The following is a 19,909-nucleotide window of genomic DNA, read 5'->3' as shown; positions in this document are numbered from 1 at the left end:
TCAAAGCCAGGCTATGCAAGTATCTGTCAGTGATAACGCAATCTGTCCGACCCTGCCTCGTGGCGTGGGGACGGATTACATTGCCTCACGAGATTTCTTGCTGCCCTGCTTCACTTATGAAGTTATACAGTGGAGCCCCAAGGGTAATTTTCCCCACTGCCCAAGATATTCACTTATCAGTTCAGAACTGGAGCATTATCTCCACCCATTTACTTGATCTGGGTTGTGCTCATGTGAACAAAAAGGATGGTGTCTGCAGGCAACATCCAGCTCCACCGTTAAAGCAGTGATCTTTCGCTGATCAGCGTGCAGAGAGTGGGGTGGTTGGTGTGAGAATTTGGGTCAAAATTTAAGGACTGCTTTGTATTAAAAACAAACAAAGAATTATTCTACAGTTTGGAGTGGATTTTCCTGGCATTTTCAAGGGTACAGGATCACATAACAGCTTGGGTTGGAAGGGACCACAGAGATCCCCAGGATCCAACCCCCTGCCATAGGGTTGGTAGCTTTTTGCTGTGTGAGTGGAAGTGTGAGCATGGCCACAATGCCCCACCACCTTCTGCTTTAGCCTCTCCAGTTTGATGTCTACCAAACTACTCCTGCTGTGGCAATGCATAACATTGAGCTTTTCAGTACCTTCTCCCTCTGAACTGTAGTATTTACTCCATAGATTAAATCAGCTTTCTTGACAACAAGGTAGGAAATGTATAGTTATCTAATAAATCAGAAGAAATGCTTAACCAGATCGTACATCAATAAATATTCCTCACACTTCATCTGAAAACTATTAGATAGTTGAGGTGGTGTAGGGCAAATAATTCTAAAGAAAGGAATTCAGATGAAATAGTACAGGGAATGATATATTTCCATATGACTTTATACAGATGGTACATAGACTACTGGAAAAGAAAAGGAAGGCTCACCTTTACGGTAGTCGAGGCATGCCAATGACTCCACTAGAGAGAGATCTCCAACAAAAGATCCTTCCCCAGTGGTGGTCAGCCCTTAAGTGGGGTCTAGGAGAGGTGGAGCCAGGCTCCACCCCTTCCCATCACACAGGTACATCACCTTCACCTGTGCCCCTGCAGCTGACTCAGTACTTGCCTCAGGTGATCAATCAGTGGTTCAGGCCACGATTCAACAGTTCTCATACAGGTGGTGACTGATTTAACACTAGCTGCTCATTCCACATGTGATGCCTCATTATTTAAACTTTATCCTAAGTACAGTCAAGATTCAAACTTTTATTTGTAATCAATTGCAAAACTTGAAGGATTTTTCCTTTTCCTGAGGAAAGAAGGAAAAGAAAGAAAGAAAAAGAAAAAAAGAGAGAAAAGAAAAAGATTTAATTAAAAACAGAAGATGAAATAAATATTTTAGGCAACCAGCAACAAAATGGGAAAATACCATGTGTTTGGAGTTTTAGTGCCCTCTGAGTGCTGGAATTTATTTGCAGCAAGCAGAAAATAGACAGCAAGCATAAAAATTCAGCAGATTCCCGCTAGTAAAATTATTTATCAAGCTAACAAGGGAGGAACCCTTCTAGTAGCAACAAGCCAGCAAGGAAAAGACGTGCCTTTATATTTTACCTTTGGGTTAGCACACCAGTAAAAATGCCAACTGACAAGCACTTCACATAAACATTTCTTTCTAAATGAGCTGCCTTGTTAGAAAAAAATCTAAGCAAAGGAGTGCTACAGTCAACAGACAGAAAAACCCAGGATGAATACTATCGCTCCGTAGTACAGAAAAATATAAATAAAGACATAAAAGTAATGTGGATGCATAAATGACTTTAATAAATTAACACTTCATTTCGCATTTAAAATAACTGCTCGGGCTATAAATCTATCTTTGCTTCGTTTCCACTCAGAAAGAATACACCCCAGTTATCTGCTATTTAGCTCTTACCCTTGGAGCCGTACGTATACATGTACATACAGACGTGTGTTTGCAGTGCTGTTTTCAGCTGTGCAACTCGAGCCCCACTGCAATATTTACCACTGCTGTCTTTTACAACCGAAGCCCTGAGGTTGGCTTTACAGTTTAGTTTAACGATACCAAACTTTGATTATAAATTATAAGAGGGCTTTATTGCAGCCTGAAGAGGGAGAAACCAGGAGACCTTCGATTGCCCGATCCCAATTAAAATTTAAAGGAACGGGAAAGTGACACACGCTCTGCGAAGAGCAGAGCTCTAAGGAGAGCTGCAAATTGCTCCTGTCGGCTGCGCAGAGGGCCGTCCCCTCCGAGCACGGCTTTGCTGGGATGAACATTTGACAATTGTCAGCAAGCTTTAGAATAAAACCAAACTAAACAAAAGAAAACAGCAACGCAAATCCCAAGGATCTCTCGTAACCATTATTATTCCACCTCAGGAAAAAAAAAAAATATAGCTTGTGGGAGGGAAGGGGGCAAAATCAGACTCAGCGTTTTGTCCGATGCTGTAATGCAGGAAGTAAAACCTGCAGCAGTTGTTGACAAAGAGAAAGCAGAAAGGAAAGTTTTACACTATGCTGAGTGGCACAAGGGATGCTTGGCTTGGGCAGCACTTCTGACCGATCCCTGACGGTTTTCCGGCCACAGTTCTGAGCCAGATCCTGCATGGCTCACTCTGAACGAAAAAGACAGAGGAAAGGTAGAAGAAATCAAGAATATTTATATATATATTTAATGAAAAATAAAAAAAAAAAAAGAAGGAAAAAGGAGAGCTTCTATTTGCGCTTTTGCTCCCCTCCAAGCCAGGCATTCTTCTCGCCTCTGCTGCAGCCCACAACGCAGGGAGGGAATGCAGCATCTCCCACTCCTGGCTGCACCACTGCCCAGCACATTGCTGGGGGGGAGTCGGGCTCCCAGCAGCACCCAAGGGCCCGATCCGGCATTCTTCTCACACTCAAAGATTCCTGCAAAAACAATGGGAGTTTTGGGCGTGCGGGAAATGGTGAAGTGAGCTGGCATTTGTTAACTGCTGATGGATTGCATTAATATGAATATTTGTCTGTAGGGGACAAACACTTTTGAGAAGCGAACACAACATTATGGGCAAAACATCAGCAATAATAACCAAAAAGGGTAGAGGGAAACATCACTGATGTAAACCATGAAATAAATAATATATGTCAACCTTTATGTTTCTTGCCTTTGATCTGAGCACAGCTGACATTAAGTCCAGGAACTGATACCTTTTTAGCTGAGAAGACACAGGATGTCAAGTTAGGTTTTTTAGTGCAAGGCCAACATGTGAAAACAAGGCTAAAAGAGTTGAAGAAATGAGTACAACAGAAAACAGAGATTATCTCATGTCATTGGAAAGAAAATGCTGGGTGTTTCCACAGAAGCTGAGTGGTTAATACAGTGCTGACTTCGCTTCCCCATTCTCTCCTTATTAGAGTTATAATTTGGGTCTGAGTGAAAAGGCAATAGATCCTGAGCACAAAGAGAGAGCGCTGCTGGCAGAGACAATGCAGAATGAGGTCTACAGCATGCACATGTACATCGCTGACTTCCCTCCCCTACATCGCCTACATCCCCAACATTGCCGACATCTTCTGCATTGCTGACATCCCCTACAATATCAAAATCCCCCACATTGCCTACATCCTCTATATCACCTACATCATCTACAATGCCTACAGTGCCTATACCTCCTATACCTTACATCCCCAACATCACCTGCAGTGCCTACAACCCCCGCATCCCTTACATGCCCTACGTCTCTCGCTCCCAGTCCCTCCCTCTCTTTTCCTTCACCTCCATAGCTGTCTGGAGGTGAACACAAAGCCCCATGAGCAGACATAGCTTTGAGCCTCCCCAGCTCCTGCCCAGGCAGTGCAGCAGCAATGTGGGGCAGCCCCACATAAAAGCAGGAGGGCTGCTCTTGCCTTCAACTGAACAAACCTGGCCATTGTTTCTTGTCTGGTTGCTGCCCTCACTGCAGCATCCCACTGCCAGCAATCCACACCAGGGATATATTGGTGGTGCTGCACGGAGTGCAGAGCAAATGTGCTTAATTTAGCACAGGCCTTAATCCCGGTGACTTCGTTTGTGCAGAGAAGGGTTGGGGAGCGTGGCTCTGGGGTGTCAATAAGGCAGTACAATATCTCTGCACAACGTGAAGCTAGCTATTTAATTACCTATCACTACTAACAAAAGCTCTCTTTATTTTGATTAACTTTGGGAGAACGAGGTTCCCCATCACCGGAGTATGTTTAAATAATTACACTGTGTAGACTAACATGCCTGCAAACACAAAAAGAGGGGGAGCGGGGAGAGGGGAAAGAAAGAGAAGACACGAACTCAGCCTCGCTTCCCAATTTAAACTATGAATGACCCCAGGGTCAATTTTTCAGAGTATCTCAGATCAATTCAATTCTCACCTCCGCTGCCTACCTGCTAGCAAATGAACTTACTGTGCCTTCCAATAGGCAGAAATGACTAAAAGGAAATCGCATTTAGCTGCATCTGAATAACCATGGTTATTAGGCGATGCATGCAGAGGAAAAAAAAAACCATTCCCCTTCTTCTCCTCCTCTGGTTGTCATTCTCACCTCACTGGTGATTAAGATGTAGGATGCTCTCGCAGATTGTTAATTAGGTATTAATATCTGCAAGGGGCCACAGCAAGCTCCTACACCTGAGGTCATTTCTCAGAAGTCGGGCTGTCTCCAGTGACAGTACCTGCAATTCCCAGAGCTAGTTTGATTCCCACTCAACAGCTGGAGTCAGTGCTTCTTTCATGTCTGGTTTCATTTCCTATCTGAAATTATATGAGTGCTAATATCTTTATTATCTTTCCTGCAGGAGCGCAGTGCTCGAGCACGGCACAGCGTGTTGTTCAGAGCCTTTCTTATTTATTTATCTTTTTCTCCCCCCCTTATGCTGTTTTTTGAACATTTTCAGCAAAAGTCTCTGTGGTTAGCAAATTTACAGCTGAAGACTCCATTGCAGATAGAGCTGGGGGGGGGGGGGTGGAGAACATGGGAGGGAAAGTAATAATCTGGGGACAAAAGAAAAGAAAAGCTGCACCACTGCTGAATAATAATGGCTTGAACCTTGGGAAATAAATGAGGAGTTACAAGGGCAACGTGACCTCCGGACATTGTGCAGGTGCATGGCTCTGTAAGGAGCAAGGACTGAGGATGCACACACTGCGTTTGAGAGAAGTCACACCACTGAAGCACGATTTGCTCATGTTTTGCCCGAACCAAACTCCAAATCAGGGTAAAACCTAAGTTACATTCCGTCCAGCAAACCACCTGCTCCATGCATCCCAGTGCCACCCCCAAACGCTACAGACAGCCTTGTGAATTCAGCCCTCAGACATGAGCAGAGTGGGCAACATGGAAAGCATCCACCAGCATGGAGCTACTTCTTAGCCCCATTAATTATCCAGGTTTATAACTGTGTAAACTGAGATATAAAGAGATCAACAGCAAGAGACCTTTAGAAGACACCTCAGATAACAAGTTTAAAGTGCTGCCGGATTTTGCTGAATCTAGAATCAAAGAACTGGGTCAAAGTCTCACAAGTGAGTCAGGCTGCAACTCCCAGCTCCTGCTTTCTGCACTCTCTAACCATCGGGACTATATGTGGAAGCCTGGGAAGTCATTTTACACATGGGACGTTAAATTGGTGCTTTTCCTGTCTCATCAATCTCCTGCATTTTGGTACAGTGTGAGTCATTTCATAAGCGGCACGAATTAGGCAATCCAAAAGAGATGTTTTATATATATATATAAAGTAGTTAACTTTAAATCGTCTGTTAGAATTAACCAAAAGCAAAAGCCACATGGAAAAAAATATTTTAGAGTTTGCTTTAAACGCAGGAAAACTATTAAGTTGACTTTGCTGGGAATTCAGGAGGAGTAAAAACTGTCAAATACATCACGTCCTTTACCTTCTCTTTGCTCAGAAAGATTCAAGATATTTTCATACTTCAAATTCACAAGAATAAGCTAGAAAGGAGCTCGAGACATAGTAGAAGGTGGGCTTTTTTTAAAGAATACCAGATTAGGTTTTTTCACTGGTAAACTGTACAAAATACGTTTGGGAAGAGAGAAGGAAGGGAGGTAGGCTACTATTAATTTCTGAGAATAACAGATTGCATCCCATTTGAAAGAAAGGATTCTCATTTAGACTTAATACAGCACATCTGCATGAAAAATACATACAAGGCTCCCATTGACTGCCATGGGAAACTTGCCAATAATATTTCATGGGAGTTATCTCCGATATCAGCTTTGAAAAATAAAGACGTTTTAAGGGGAGGGCTAACTCAACAATGGGAAGTTAAAAATAACTCACTCATACCCAAAGAAATTCGACTGTTTTTACAGTTCTTAGCTTTCATTTGCAATTTTATCAGATATATAGCCTTAGAATAAAACTTAGCTGAGGAGGCCTCGCTGCAGGGAAGTCAGGCAGCTTGACATCGCGGGCCGTGAAACGAATGCAGACAACAGGCAGACTTGGTCGTACGTCAACGATACACTCAGAAGAAAACATGAGAACATAGAAGGTTTTGCACAAAACACAAATCTCTTTAAAAAATGCGTATGCGAGCGCAGGAATAGCAGTGAGAAGTAAATGTATACATTAGGACTGCCACGATTTCCCTGGTGTGAAGGGTCTTAAAGGTAAACTGAAAAATGGAATAGCAAATGTATTTCTGCTCTTTACTGTTCCTTACTCTCTCCTTAGTTTTAAGGCTTATCCAGATTAGGAATTATGTGGTAAGATAAAACACAGTGTTGACCATTCCTGGGGCAACACTCCTACTCCAGAGTAAAAGTGGATTTTCCTGCTTAGTTTATTTTGAAAGCAGCTTAAACAAAGCTGCATGGGGAGGACGGGAAGAGGGAGAATCCACCCTTAATCCCAAATTGGTACATCCATCCAGGGAATTCATGGAACCGCTACTGCTGGACGAATTCAGATCTTGCTTTTTATTAGCATGATTACCACCATAGATACTTGTGTGGTGGAAATCTGGGCCTAGTGAATTCAGTGGGATTTCACCAGAGCTGTGGCTAGGCCAGGAGCCCACACAGGGATTGTCCTCCCAGGTGGGATGGAGATGGGGAGCAGTTCAGATCCCTTCCTTTAGAGCATGGACAATGCCCTTCAGAGTCCACAGCTTTGTCTTAACTCTGAAACATTAAAAGTTATTCACAGTGATGAAAACCACCAATCTTGGAAGTCTTAGACATGACTTTCCTTTGAAAGGAACACTTGCCTTGTGAAATACCACTCACAGTAACCCTGGCCCCGCTGCTGCCATTGACCCCAGAGGGACATCAAGGTGAGAATGTCTTAACCCCCCAGTCCATTTGTTAAAAGAATCGCCTTGAAATACTAAAAGCAAGCCAGAAGTAACATAATTTCTTAAAGGAGTCAAGTTGGCAGGTTAGACCACAGAGACCACCGTCCACTCCTGGAGATTTACAGCCTGAAATCCCCTTACCCAAAGCAACTGCATGAATACCGAGTGAGAGCAGCTCTGGAGAGCACGGAGGGCTGGAGTCCTCATCTCTGAGCTTATTATTCCTAATATCACAGAGACACTTCCCTGAATTGTCCTTCTCCTTTCCAAATTCCCCATCTGACCAGATGTCTCTCTCTTTCTTGCTTCCACCTGTCAATCATGCTCGCAGCTGAAATTTGATTTCTCTCCCAACAGTAACCTTAGATGAAATATTACCATAGGGGTCAGAACTGTCTGAACCTCGCCATAAAAGTTCGTTAACTCTTCCGAGTCCCAACAGCAATTCGCTTAAAACAAAGGGATTTTGCTGGTGTGTCTTCCAATCCTAAGTGACAGTGTCACCACAAGGTGTTGGAAGGAAGGAGCGAGGAATTGTCCCAGAGAGCAGCGAGCTAAGTCCTGAGATTACAGCAGGAAAAGAGCCTTTGCTTTTTTTTTAGTATATGGATAACAAGTATTTGTATTGATGATATGATTTGTAGAACTCGTGTATATAAATTAGAGGACCCAGGAGAGGTTTCCTCTCAGATTATCAAATCTGCAGCCCTTACCCTAGAAAGAAGGTAACAGAACATGAGCTGCACCCTCACAATGAAACACCTCCTTGGAAACCCACGAAGAACCCCCAAAAGCCCCTCTCCAGTGCACTGGATACCTCTTCCCCATTCTCACACATATTTTAAATAGTTTTTTTTTTTTTTTTTTTTTTTGTAGTTACATGAGCTAATAAAATATTGCTTTATAACAGCACACAGCATGTTCTTTACTAAAACAGGAGGTTTGATAACACAACACACACCAGAACCTCTGTCATAGCAGCCCTGCAGCTCATTGAAGCCACTTAATATTTTTTACAGTTGAGGTCAATAAAAATCAGATTCTAAGGGGAAAAAAATAAATAAATAAGGTGCCTGTTCGAACCTAGCAAGGGAAGGAGCTGAACGCTTAACCCCCACATTTTCCTTTCAGCATATCTTACTGTCAGTGAGAGACTGAATGAACACAAGTTCCACGAGGAAAGCAGCGCTGTGATTTAGACCCTATTGTGAACTGGGAGCGCAGATGTTGCCTAACACAGCCTCATGACTTCCACCCAGAGCTGAGGGACATCTTCAGGAGACCCATCCTTAATCCCCGCAGCTGATGCCTGAACGTCAGCATTTGAAGGGAAAGGAAGAAAACATTTGCAGAGGATTATAGATGAGCGGTGGGACACAGCAGGGCTGACAGAAGGGCAAAGCCCAGCGCTGCGGATGCACCTAAAGTTAGTCTCACCCTGCAGTGCTGGGCAGTGGGAAGCAGAGCACCCTCCCCATATAGGTAAAGTGCAAAGGAAAGTGGGAACATACCTTTTGTTCTGACCTCAGGTAACGGGGATTTTCACATCACCGTTGTAGAAGATTCTCTCGGGTACCTAATTTAGTAAATACATTAAAATATGCCGTTATTATAAGGAACTCTTAGCATTTTAAAACATAGCTGTTCTGACACTATTGTACAAATAGGGCCTCTTATATTCAAATCCTACATTAAACTCATACAGTCACTTGTGCTGCTCATGCACAGTTAGTGAGAGAAGAATATTAACACAGTGAAACGTTCCTTGTGCATCTGGCCTCTCCTCTGAATGAACAGCAGGAGAATCTTACCAAGAAGTTATCTCAAAAACATTTATTTGCCTTTCCGGTGAGTACTACCTCCTACGACCCAAAAGCACACCGTTTTCAGCATCGTTCTCACTGTTATTATTAGCTGCACTAATGTCATTGGCAAAATCAGAATCCGTTTGTGTACACATTCCCTTATTTCCCAGACAGCAGCTCAGCAACAAAAGCAGAGCTGTCACTGCTCCCGCCGTTGCTCACGCTGTACCAATTCCTACTGTCAACATATATTTAAAATCCAATTTAAAAAAAAAAAAAGAAGAAGAAAAAAAAAAAAAAAGACTTCAACGCACACAGAGCGAATCCTCGTAACGCTAAATGAGGTGAGGCAGCGAGCTGCTCCGCGTTGCCTAAACACGGGTCTTCTGCTGTGTCCCTTCAGTCAACTTGCTCTCCCTGTGCCTACATATGCATGCACATTTCCCACAGACCGCCTGCAGAACGCTCCAGCTCCATCCCGGTGGTGTCACAGCACCCGGCGGAGGGGACGCGCCCGCTCCCCCCAGGGGCATCGATCCATTAGCAGCTTCGCTGAACTATCAGCTTATTAATATAGAAAGAGGCTCAGAAAGTGAGACAGCAGCAGCCACAGACACGGAGCAGATTGGTTAATTCCAGAGGGCTGATAACTGCCCTTTATTTCATCTGGCTGAGCTGGGCTGAGAGCTGTACTGGAATACGTTTTCTGCTCCACACGGTGTTGTTTTGAAAGGATTTCACATCGAGGGAAGCTGAAAGACTGCGTGCAGTCTGGAGACCGTATCTGGTGTGACATGAATGTAGTTTTTTAAACAGATTTAATCTTACAATATTCCCTCCTCTACAATGACTTTGCAGGAGGAAACCCTACGGAAAGGAAAATCTGTTCATCCCACTCCGCAAACACTGAATCGCGCTGCAGACGGCACATCTCTTCCTACATATCGAATGGCTTTCATCTGTGATTCTGGAAATACTTATGTTTTAGGGGAGGGAGGGAGAAAAGAAAAGAAAAAAAAAAGGCAGAAAAAAAATGTTAAGAGCTAGGTCTTATTTGGCTCACTTTGGGACTCATTTTCATTGCCTGTAATGTCTCAGTGCAACAGCCCCAAGTGCCTGGGAGAGCTAAAACTAATTCCTTCCCCATCCCCGTCAGCTCCAAAGGCTTTGGCAAAGCATCTTTGTTTTAAAATTGGAGAAGTGGGGTTCAGGCTGTAGGAAAGAGAATGTGCCTGCTTGCTGTTAGAGAGGGCTTTAAGCTTAATCACATACACACTCTGTCATATATCCATATAGATTTGGGAAATTCAGCCTTGGAAAGCTCCGTTCTTCGCCGTACTTCAGATTCCTTAAAAGCTGTGAAATGTAAATCCTGCCCCCAATTCTCCTCAGTCCCTGCAGGGATCTCAGGGCCTGATCCAAAATGCCATTAAAAAGGCTCCCTTTGATTTCCAGGGGGTTTAGATTGGACTCTGTGTGAGCACAGGTGAAAGAAAAAAGGAATGAAGTGAAAAAAAAAAAGGGAAAGGGAAAGGGAAAGGGAAAGGGAAAGGGAAAGGGAAAGGGAAAGGGAAAGGGAAAGGGAAAGGGAAAGGGAAAGGGAAAAAAGAAAAGAAAAGAAAAGAAAAGAAAAGAAAAGAAAAGAAAAGAAAAGAAAAGAAAAGAAAAGAAAAGAAAAGAAAAGAAAAGAAAAGAAAAGAAAAGAAAAGAAAAAGAAAAAGAAAAAGAAAAAGAAAAAGAAAAAGAAAAAGAAAAAGAAAAAGAAAGAAAAAAAAAGAAAAAGAAAAAGAAAGAAAAAAAAGGAAAAGAAAAAAGCCTGTGAAGCAGAGGTGGGAGGAGGCCCCGAGCACATACCTAGGGGAGGGTCAGCCAACTGGAGCCGCCTGGGTGCGCAATGGGGCTAAGCCTGGGCTGCAGGGATGGATCCTTTAGTTATGCACAGAGTCCCCTTTTGTTCCAGGAACAATTTAGAAACAAATAAACATGCAAACAAACAGAAGAAGCCACCCCTCACCCTGCCCTGGCCCTCCCAGTTCCCCCTGGTTCTGGTCACTCCTTGCATGGCACTGTGGGACCCCAGGGCTGGGGCAGCACCCCGACATTTGTGTGTGTGTGTGTGTGTGTGTGTGTGTGTGTGTGTGTGTGTGTGTGTGTGTGTGCAAGGCACTCCCTCCCGCACAAAGCATCCCCCATAGCCTGGGAGGTGACAGGGGCAGTGGGATGGATGCGATGCTGTTACACAGACACCTCACTCCTGCACAGGTTATTTCCAAGGTGCTCCAATCTGTGACAGCACTGACCCCAAAGGTGCCCTCGGGCAAAAGTGTGTGTCCTTATGCTCACTACCCAGGATGCACAGGTACTGCCTCTGTGTGCAACGTATTTCTGCCAGGAAGGTGGAAATGCTGCTGCAAACATTTCCCAGGACTGTGCTTTCTGAATCAACCATTGGGAGAGGCAACAAGGGACACGGCGTTCCCTGTCCTGCTGGGAAGGGACACCACCCGGTTTGTTCGCTGGGAAACTTTTCTTCTGCACGGTGCAGAAGCACCACTTCCAGCAAACTTCTGCTCTGGCTTCAATCGCCTCCGTGCAATGCATTGCAGGGGAAAAAGCAAAGCAAAGCACATCCACCGGGCTCCAATGCGAACAGGGGGGAGGCAGTGCTGTCCTCATCCCCATCCCCACACCACGATCACAGGGCCAGCACCTCTCTGCTGCATCACAGAGAGAATTTGGAAAAAAAAAAAAGAAATTAAAAATACACATTTTTTAAAAGTGGGTACAGCAGTGCAGCAAGAAAATCGTCGTTTCAAAGCAGTAAGATTGGGTGCATCAGGGCACTGAGATGCTGTCATGCTGCAGCGGGTCGGGCTAACCCCGCTGGGGCCGGGGCTGCCTCCGTCCCTACACAGAGCTCACAGAGCCCCGGCCCTTTGCTTTGCACTTGCAAAGTTAAGTCACATCCTGGGCTATTTTTGCACCGTGCTGGCTTCGAGCTCACCAATCTGAATGCTCTTCACCCTCCAAGAGTGACAAACGCTATTCTCAGTCCTCCCCCACAATTACAGGCAGGCAAGAATGAAACACAGCGAGGTGTGTGGGGCTTTAATCCATTGATTTTTATCTGCTGAGCTCCCCAGAATTTGTCAGTTAAACGGTGCTCACACGACGCTTGAGTGCTCCCTCCCCAAAAGCCGTTCAGCTCTGCATCCTGGTGTGCAGTGCACGCTTCCAGCAGGAGCAGAGGCACTGCAAGCAGGACTGGAACTTGCCCTGGCCGAGTGAGCATGGCACTCAGCATAGCTGCAACAGACAGGCCCTCCACAACCTCATCTCAGTGATTCTGAAAGAGTGAGGGAGGAAAGTTTGCTAAAAACCTGAGCTCCCAGCACTGTGGCATGTGACTTTCTTTTTTCCTCTCCCGCATGAAATTTTCAATCCGTCTGTCAGAACAGGTGTCAGAGACAGAGGGTCCATTGAGCTCCTCTGATGATGGGAGCAATAAATAGAGGATTTCCTCTCCGCGCAGCACACGCTGAAAGGACACCGATGTACTTCTGGCATGTGAGCAGATAATTCTGATATATGCATCATTTCCTCCCTAAATCCAGGAAGCAGCTACACTCTGTATCTTATATTAGTATATTATGTCAAATAGAAATTGGTATTAGAATTATGAATGATTCTCGATCGAGAACTTCCTACACACTGAGCAGAGGGAAACAGCTGCGCTGAGGCTTTTGGAAAGGAGAGGAGCTGGGAAAGTGCGCTGTGCGCGCCTCAAATCTGCTGCCACGTTTCCAGGGGGTAGTGCTGCGTGGCGTTCAGATTCAGCACACACATTCTTGAGCTCGAAAAGGGCAAAGAGGACCTTCTGAGAAAGGGAAGTGGCAAGGGGCTTGCAGAACTCCCTCCCTTCTTCCCGGGATGATGCTTTTTTTCGGGCAGGGAAAACGCTGAGGCGCGAGCACAGGGACGCTCGGGGCAGACGGGGGTTGCTTTGTTTTAGGAAAAATAATTAAAATAAAGGTGGAGGATGCTATAGGGTGGGGAGGAGGGGGGTGTGCTGAGATTACAGCCAGCACGGAGCTGCGGGCATCTCCCGGCAGCGGACACATGGAATTTCCTTGTAGCGTGGTTACTGAATGGGGACGCACCGCAGGGCTGCGAGATGGGGCAGCACTATGAAGGCAGCGGACCCCGCAGGACAGCAGCACCCAGCTGCAACAGTGCTGCACCTCGAGAGGAGCAGGAGGACAGCCGGAGCCCAGCGAGGGGTGATTCACAAGTGTTGTTCAGAGCGAAGCGGCTCTGAGAGTCCTGCAGTAAAGGTGGGCACTCCCCTGCTGTGATAATAGAGCCCCAACGCTCGCCTGGTGCTAGCAGCAGCGCCGTGTGCTTCTGGTTGCTTTTCCCCTTCCGTTGGGAAGTTGGTGTGTTTCGGGCTGAAACTCACACGCAGCCCAGAGAAGGCTGCGCTATTTCTTATTTGCAAAGGAAGATTGCAACGTGCAGTGATATGCAAAACTGGGAGAGACACGAAGCTCTTCCCTCTCAGCTGGGGTGTGCGATAGGAATTTTCCCTTTTGCACTCGCTCTATTTCTAGGAAGGATTTCTCTTATCGCTCCCCGATTCTCACCTATCTCACACCCTAACCCTGCCCTAACCAGGAGTGGTCCCACGTAGGGGCTCAGGGCCCCGCTCCCCTCACCCCATCCCCACTCAGAGGAGCTCCGCACGGCCGAGCTGAGCGTCCCTGTGAATAAATCTGTGCATCAATACAGGCTCAGCCAGGGGAGGTGGGAGAAGAATTAAAGAATAAATAAAGAACCCCTGTCTTTATGAGAGGAGATAGTTCTCCGATCAGCCAATAGCAACCAGTTTACCCACAGCTTACACATTAACCAGAAAATGGAACTCCAATTAACCAGAGTCTGGAGCTTGAACCATTACTCAAACCCCGGTGCAACAGAAGGTCAGATGCCAAAGGGCGCTGGGGAGGGGCGCAGAGCAGCATCACTGTTGGGGACTGTGGTGGGGGGGGGCACTGGGTATGACCCTTGGCAGGGAGGACCCACAGCTCAAGGAGCTCAGGGCTGCACAGGGCAGGGCGGGTGCTGGGTAGAGGAACCCAATAAGTGCTCGCATTTTGGTGGTAAAGCTGGGAAGAAGCTGGATCAATGGTAGGAAGTGGGGGGATTAAAAGGGGAAAAAAATTGAAACAGCACTGAGTTTCTAAGCCTGGGTTTTGAGAGAGAGCCGTCATCCCAGAGGGGCTGCAGCACTCGTCAGAGAAGCTTTAGCAAAGAGCTCATCCAGAGGGTGGGAGAGGCCCAGCACAGCCTCCTTGGAGGCTGCTGGGGAGGCTGTGCAAGCCAGCAGACACTGAGCAACTCACAGAAGCCCATGCCCTCTGACATGGGAATGACATAGGGATGACACGGGGATGACAAAAGAAACTGAGCGCAAAGGGGCTCGGGGCAGTGCTTCCAGCACGTTGACCTCTGGGGCTGAACGCAAAAGTTGGAGGAAGCCCTTTGAATCCTTCTTAGTTTGGCTCACCCTGGGCTCTCTGAGGCCTGTAAGCAAAACTTTTTTGCAAAGGGAAAGAAAAAAAAAAGAATAACACCAGGCAAACGAAAGAAGAACGGGAATGGGTGGGGGGGGAGAAGCAAAGAAAGGCAAAAGGAGGCAGCATGGGCTCCAATGGCAAGAAGTGCTTCTACTCTAGCGCTCCGTGGCTCTGTGACAGCCAAGCCCGATGCGGTGCCATCTCCCACCCAGAGTCATACACGCTCTGCTGGGATGCAACAGGATGAGAAGCGTTCCCTTTCGCTTCGCTCCATCACAAACCAGCCAAAATCTGGGGGGGCCCTCCCGCTGGGGTCTCCCGCAGCCCGCTGGGATGGCAGAGGCACTCAACTGGGGTCGACACAGCACCTGGGAGCCCACGCTTCCCATCTACCTGGTTTCTAATGGGGTGGCAACGTTGGGTCTGCACAGCGCTATCCTTTCCCATCTCCCTCCTTCCTACCACCGAGGTCAGCTCCTCGACCAGCCTCACGGCTCCGCCAGCGCTGCTCTGCGAGGGGGGGACTTTGCACTACGCACTAAGAAACTGAGTACAGAATCGAGAAGAAGAAAAAAAAAAATGCAGTTTATTATTGTAGATTATTCTCTCTTTTGATATAACCATAGAGTCAAAAATGAAAGGAAAGCACATAGGAACATCACACGTGGTAAGTTAGTAACTCAAGATATAAAACAATTTTGCACAGCAAAATATGTAAAAGAAAAAGTAACTGACAAGATTTTTTTATATTTATTGTGGTAAGATTCACTTTCCATTTTTTTTCTATTTTTTTTTTAAAAGACAGGATATCAGTCCCTGAAAATAAAATTTACTGATTATTATTGCCTTTAAAACTGCGGAATTTTTTTGAAGTTACAGAAAATCCAGTTCTGCACCACAATACAACTGTAAAAAAATCTGCATCATTTTAAAACTGTGCAGTAATGCCATCTTTATAACTGCATAAATCGTATTAGCGTTCTAAACAGGTTCGTCTTTTTTTTTTTTCCTTTTTTCTGAGTTTTTTTTTCTTTTTTTCCCGTGTATTATATGCTTGCGGGTTATATCTTAGTGCAATTCAGTCCCAAATACTTCAATTTTTGAAAAAAAAAAAAAATCCATACATTTCGAATGTAAAATACCCCTATAGATATAAACAAGGGTGCCTCCCCCCTTTAATACTTTGGTTTTCAAATACAGTCAGTGGTATAGCAAGGACTACATATACCCAACTTATAGGTAAGTTGCAAGCACATGCTGCATAAACTACTTTTTAAAACAGTCCCGTTGCAAATTCTACCCCCCTTTACATCACGACAGTAAACAATTTAGTGCATCAATCTTAAAAAAAAAATAAAATAATAATAATAGAAATCTACATCTAAACAGACCTAACTCTTTCGGATTTATCTATAACATTCCTTTATCTGTAGCATACATTTTAACTGGGCTAACAGATGACAGAAAGTAGAATTAAATTATATACCAGGAACCCAGAGCATTCCACGTTTGACCATGACCAAATGTAAAAAGGAAAAACAAAAAACAAAAAACAACCCAATAATAATAAATCAAATCAAATCGAAAGATGGGGCAGATCACCTACAATTGATTTGTTTAGACTGCTTTTAGGCAACAGCACGGTCTCAATGTCCCCCCGAGCGGGATGTGAATTTCACGATTGAGCATCTTCCCAAAGTTCATTCTGTGTTTTTATTCATTCATTGACTTATATATATATAAATATATATATATATATTTGCCACATCAGGTTACCAACATCCATCCTGGCAATGTCTTTCTAAGAGGGAATGCTTCAGTGCATTGGAAAGGAAGTCTGAAGTTCTGAGTGACTCAAAGCAGTTTTAGAGCAGATGCAAACTTTAATGGGGAGGAGGAAGAGGAGGAAGATCAAAGGTTGCACTTTTTTGCTTTCAACCCAAAAAAGTGATGAGGCAATAAAACAAAAGGATGAATGCCATGCCATAATAGTCTCCAAAAGTCCATTTCCAAGCAAAAGGAAAAAAAAAAGAAAAAAAAAGAAAAAAAATAATTATACCGTACATGACCAGCATGCAGGGTTTGTTTTTTTTTTTTCTTTTATTAATATAATGTCTCTTTTTCATAGTCTTTTGAAACAGTTACAGTTCATTGTTGCTAAGACAAAATAGCAAGCGTAATGCATGAGATGAGGATGGGATTCTAATGGCAGACTACAGTCTCACGTTTGGCAGATTAAGGCCAAAACTCACATGGACACACCGAAGGCTGATGCAGGTTGGTCTGGGGCAGGTTGAGCTACACCTCTAGTTCTGCACAACAACGCTAAAAACCGATGGAACTCAGCAAGCTGGAGTCTAAAAATTTCACTCTTTTTAAAAATTTTTTCGTGGTTTTTTTTCTTTTTTTTTTTTTTTTTTTTTGCTTTGTGTGTTTTTTTATGTTCGTTTTTATTTATTTTTTTTTCCTTTTTTTTTTTTTCTTTCGCAAAGCTCAAATCTCATATGAAGAACTCGGGATGGCAAAAATAAAAAAATAAACTTAAAAAAAAAAAAACAACCACCAAAAATGATCTGACTCTTTTGGACACAGCAAGCTCAAAGGAAGAAAAAAAAACACAACAACAAGTCATGAACTTAAAAATATATATATATATATGATGTGGATGGCAGGTTTCAGAGCAAGCTTCATATGAAGAACTGAGTTGGTGGCGAGTTGGGTCTTTTAAATTTAAAAACAAAAAACAAAACAGCAAGCCCCCACAATAATAATAATAATAATAATAGTAAACAGAAAAGAAACTGATGTGGAACTTGAGGTTGGCCAACACGGGGCCGGCCCACCTTAAAAAAAAATAATAAAAAAAATCAACCCAAAACCCGAGTTTGTCTGAAAGCAGTTTTGAGTTGGAAAACCAAAAAGTGATACAAGGTGGCACGGCGGGTCGGCGCTCTAGCAAAGCCCCCAACAACAACTCACACGGAGAACTTTTTAGGTAAGGTGGCAAGGCTGTGGGAACTCACATGAAAAACTCTGGAGAGGAGGGGTTGTCGCTGCTGGATCCGTTTTCTCGGAAGCCATTGCTGACCAGCTTCTCGTACTTTTCCTTGTAGGCGTCCCTCTCCCGGACCAGCCTGGAGATCTCCTGCTTTAGGTGCTCCACTTGCTGCAGCAGCTGGTTCTTCTCCGACTCCAGGACGTGCCGCTGCTGGACCCTCTTGAAGCGGCAGGACTGGGCATAGCCCCTGTTTTTGAGGGTCCTCCTCTTCTGCTTCAGCCGGATCACCTCTTCCTTGCTGACGCCCCGCAGCTGCCGGTTCAGCTCCCGCACCGACATGGTGACCAGCTGCTCGTCGGAGAAGCGGTCGTCGAAGTGCAGGCCGCCGCCTCCGCCGCCTCCGTGGTGCGGGTGGTGCAGCCCCGCGGCGCCGCCGCCGCCGCCTCCGGAGCCCGCGGCCGATGAGGAGGCGGAGGAGGGCGGCGCGCTGCCCGGCGCCGCGCTGTGGGGGTGTCCGCCGCCGCCGCCGCCGCCGCCGCCGCCGCCGCTGTGGTGCGGGTGGTGGTGGTGGTGGTGGTAGTGGGGCGCGCCGCCCTGCGCCGCCGCCGCGGCGATCACCGCCGACACCACGGCGGCCGCCGAGCCCATCTCCTCGGCCGGCACCGAGCCGCCGGCGGCCGCGGCCAGCTGCTGCCCTCTAGCATAGCCATCGAAGGCGCCGGGCAGCGGGTGGTGGCTGCTGTTGATCAGCGCCTCCACCGCGTCCTCGGGGCTGAAGCCCAGCGCCTCGGGGTTGAGCTGCTGCGGGTAGCCCGTCATCCAGTAGTAGTCTTCCAGGTGGGTCTTCTGGTCGGTGCCGGAGCCGGGGCTGGGCGCCGAGAAGCTGGGGGACGGGGGCACCGAGCTGCAGGGCGTGCTCATCGGGGTGGAAGAGAGCGATCCCCCGGCGATCAAGCGGCCGCACTGGCTGATAATGCGATCGGTCTCCACCGGCTCCTTTTTCACTTCAAACTTCATCAGATCGAAGTCATTAACATATTCCATGGCCAGGGGACTGGTGGGCAGGTCGGAGCCGCTCATTGCCAGTTCTGATGCCATCCTTTTGCTGCTGACAGTCCTCCAGAAAGGGTGCGCTCCGGGAGCGAGGGCGCTGCTCTGCGCTGCCGCCGGGTGAGCCAGCTTTGCTGTCCGTCCGTCCGTCCGTCCGTCCGTTCCTCCGCCGCGCCGCGCTCCGCCCGCTCCGCGTTATCCCCTGCAGAGCCTCCGCTGCCGCTGCTGCATCAGAGCGAGGGGCTCTGCGCCTTCTCGCACGCAGGGCTCTTTCCTCCCTTCCTTCTCTCTCTTTCTCTCTCGCAAACTGCAGCTGGAAGCGTTCGCGGGTGTTGTTGCGAGGAAATTCTTTTTTTTTTTTCCCTCTCTCTCTCTCTCCTTTTTTTTTTTTTCTTCTGCTTTTGTTTTGTTATTTTTAACACTTCATGGTGCCTTTCCTCTGGGCTTTCTCGCGCAAAGTGCAGAGCGAGGAGAGAGGTTCATCGGGGGAAGGAGGAGGGAGAAGAGACCGAAGAGAAAAAAAAAAAATCAAAGTCGATATATCGCAACCAAAATAACAACAATCATTAAAAAAAAAAAAAAGAGGAAAAAAAAAAACAACCAACAAACCCTCAACCCCACAGCTACGGCAAGAAGATGAAAAATATTTTAAAGGTTTCATCCAGCAGGAGAGTTTAAAAGCATTGCAGAGTTTTATAGCGCTCCTGACGTCACCATCCAAATGGCAAATGGACTCCGCCGCCAGACCAATGGGCGGGCTGCCTCCCTGCGAACATTAGCATGAAACAAGGAAACTTTTGGGAGCTGTCAATCAGGGCCCCATCAGCTGACTGTCAGCTGGGCGCGCCTTAACCCCTTCCTGCCCGCCGCCTCTGCCGGACGCATCGGGTAAGCGGCTGCGGGTGGGGACCGCTCCGTCGCGACGGGACAGCGGCGGCGGAGCGCTGCCGTCGGGTGAGCGCTCCGCTCCGCTCCGCTCCGCTCCGCTCTGCCCTGACCCGGGGAGCGATGCCCGGGAGCTGCCCCTGCCCTGGAGCGGACACCTGAGTGCACGGCGGGGCTCGGTGCGGGGCTGCGCGGTGCCGGTCCGAGGGAGGGGGCGGTGGGTCCGCGGGGTCCGTGCCTCTCCCCGCCGTTCCCCACGTCCGAGCACGGAGCA

The 19,909-nt window shown here is 46.6% G+C and overlaps 1 protein-coding gene across 1 annotated transcript; it reads right to left on the bottom strand.

The window, feature by feature from the left end:
- Positions 1 to 8,832: 8,832 nt before the first annotated feature.
- MAF (MAF bZIP transcription factor) lies at positions 8,833 to 19,249 on the bottom strand. Its single transcript, XM_065733129.1, has 2 exons — positions 17,726 to 19,249; positions 8,833 to 8,897 (listed from the first exon to the last, which is right to left on the bottom strand). Exons 1-2 carry the CDS (start codon positions 18,796 to 18,798, stop codon positions 8,864 to 8,866), a joined length of 1,107 nt encoding a protein of 368 aa, XP_065589201.1. The 5' UTR covers positions 18,799 to 19,249; the 3' UTR covers positions 8,833 to 8,863.
- Positions 19,250 to 19,909: the final 660 nt, after the last annotated feature.

The sequence above is a fragment of the Cyrtonyx montezumae genome, unplaced genomic scaffold (genome assembly GCF_038088225.1).
Source record: "Cyrtonyx montezumae isolate F1298 unplaced genomic scaffold, pur_monq_1.0 scaffold_17, whole genome shotgun sequence".
In the NCBI taxonomy this organism is placed as follows: Eukaryota; Metazoa; Chordata; class Aves; order Galliformes; family Odontophoridae; genus Cyrtonyx; species Cyrtonyx montezumae.
This window is presented reverse-complemented; position numbering and strand designations above follow the sequence as displayed.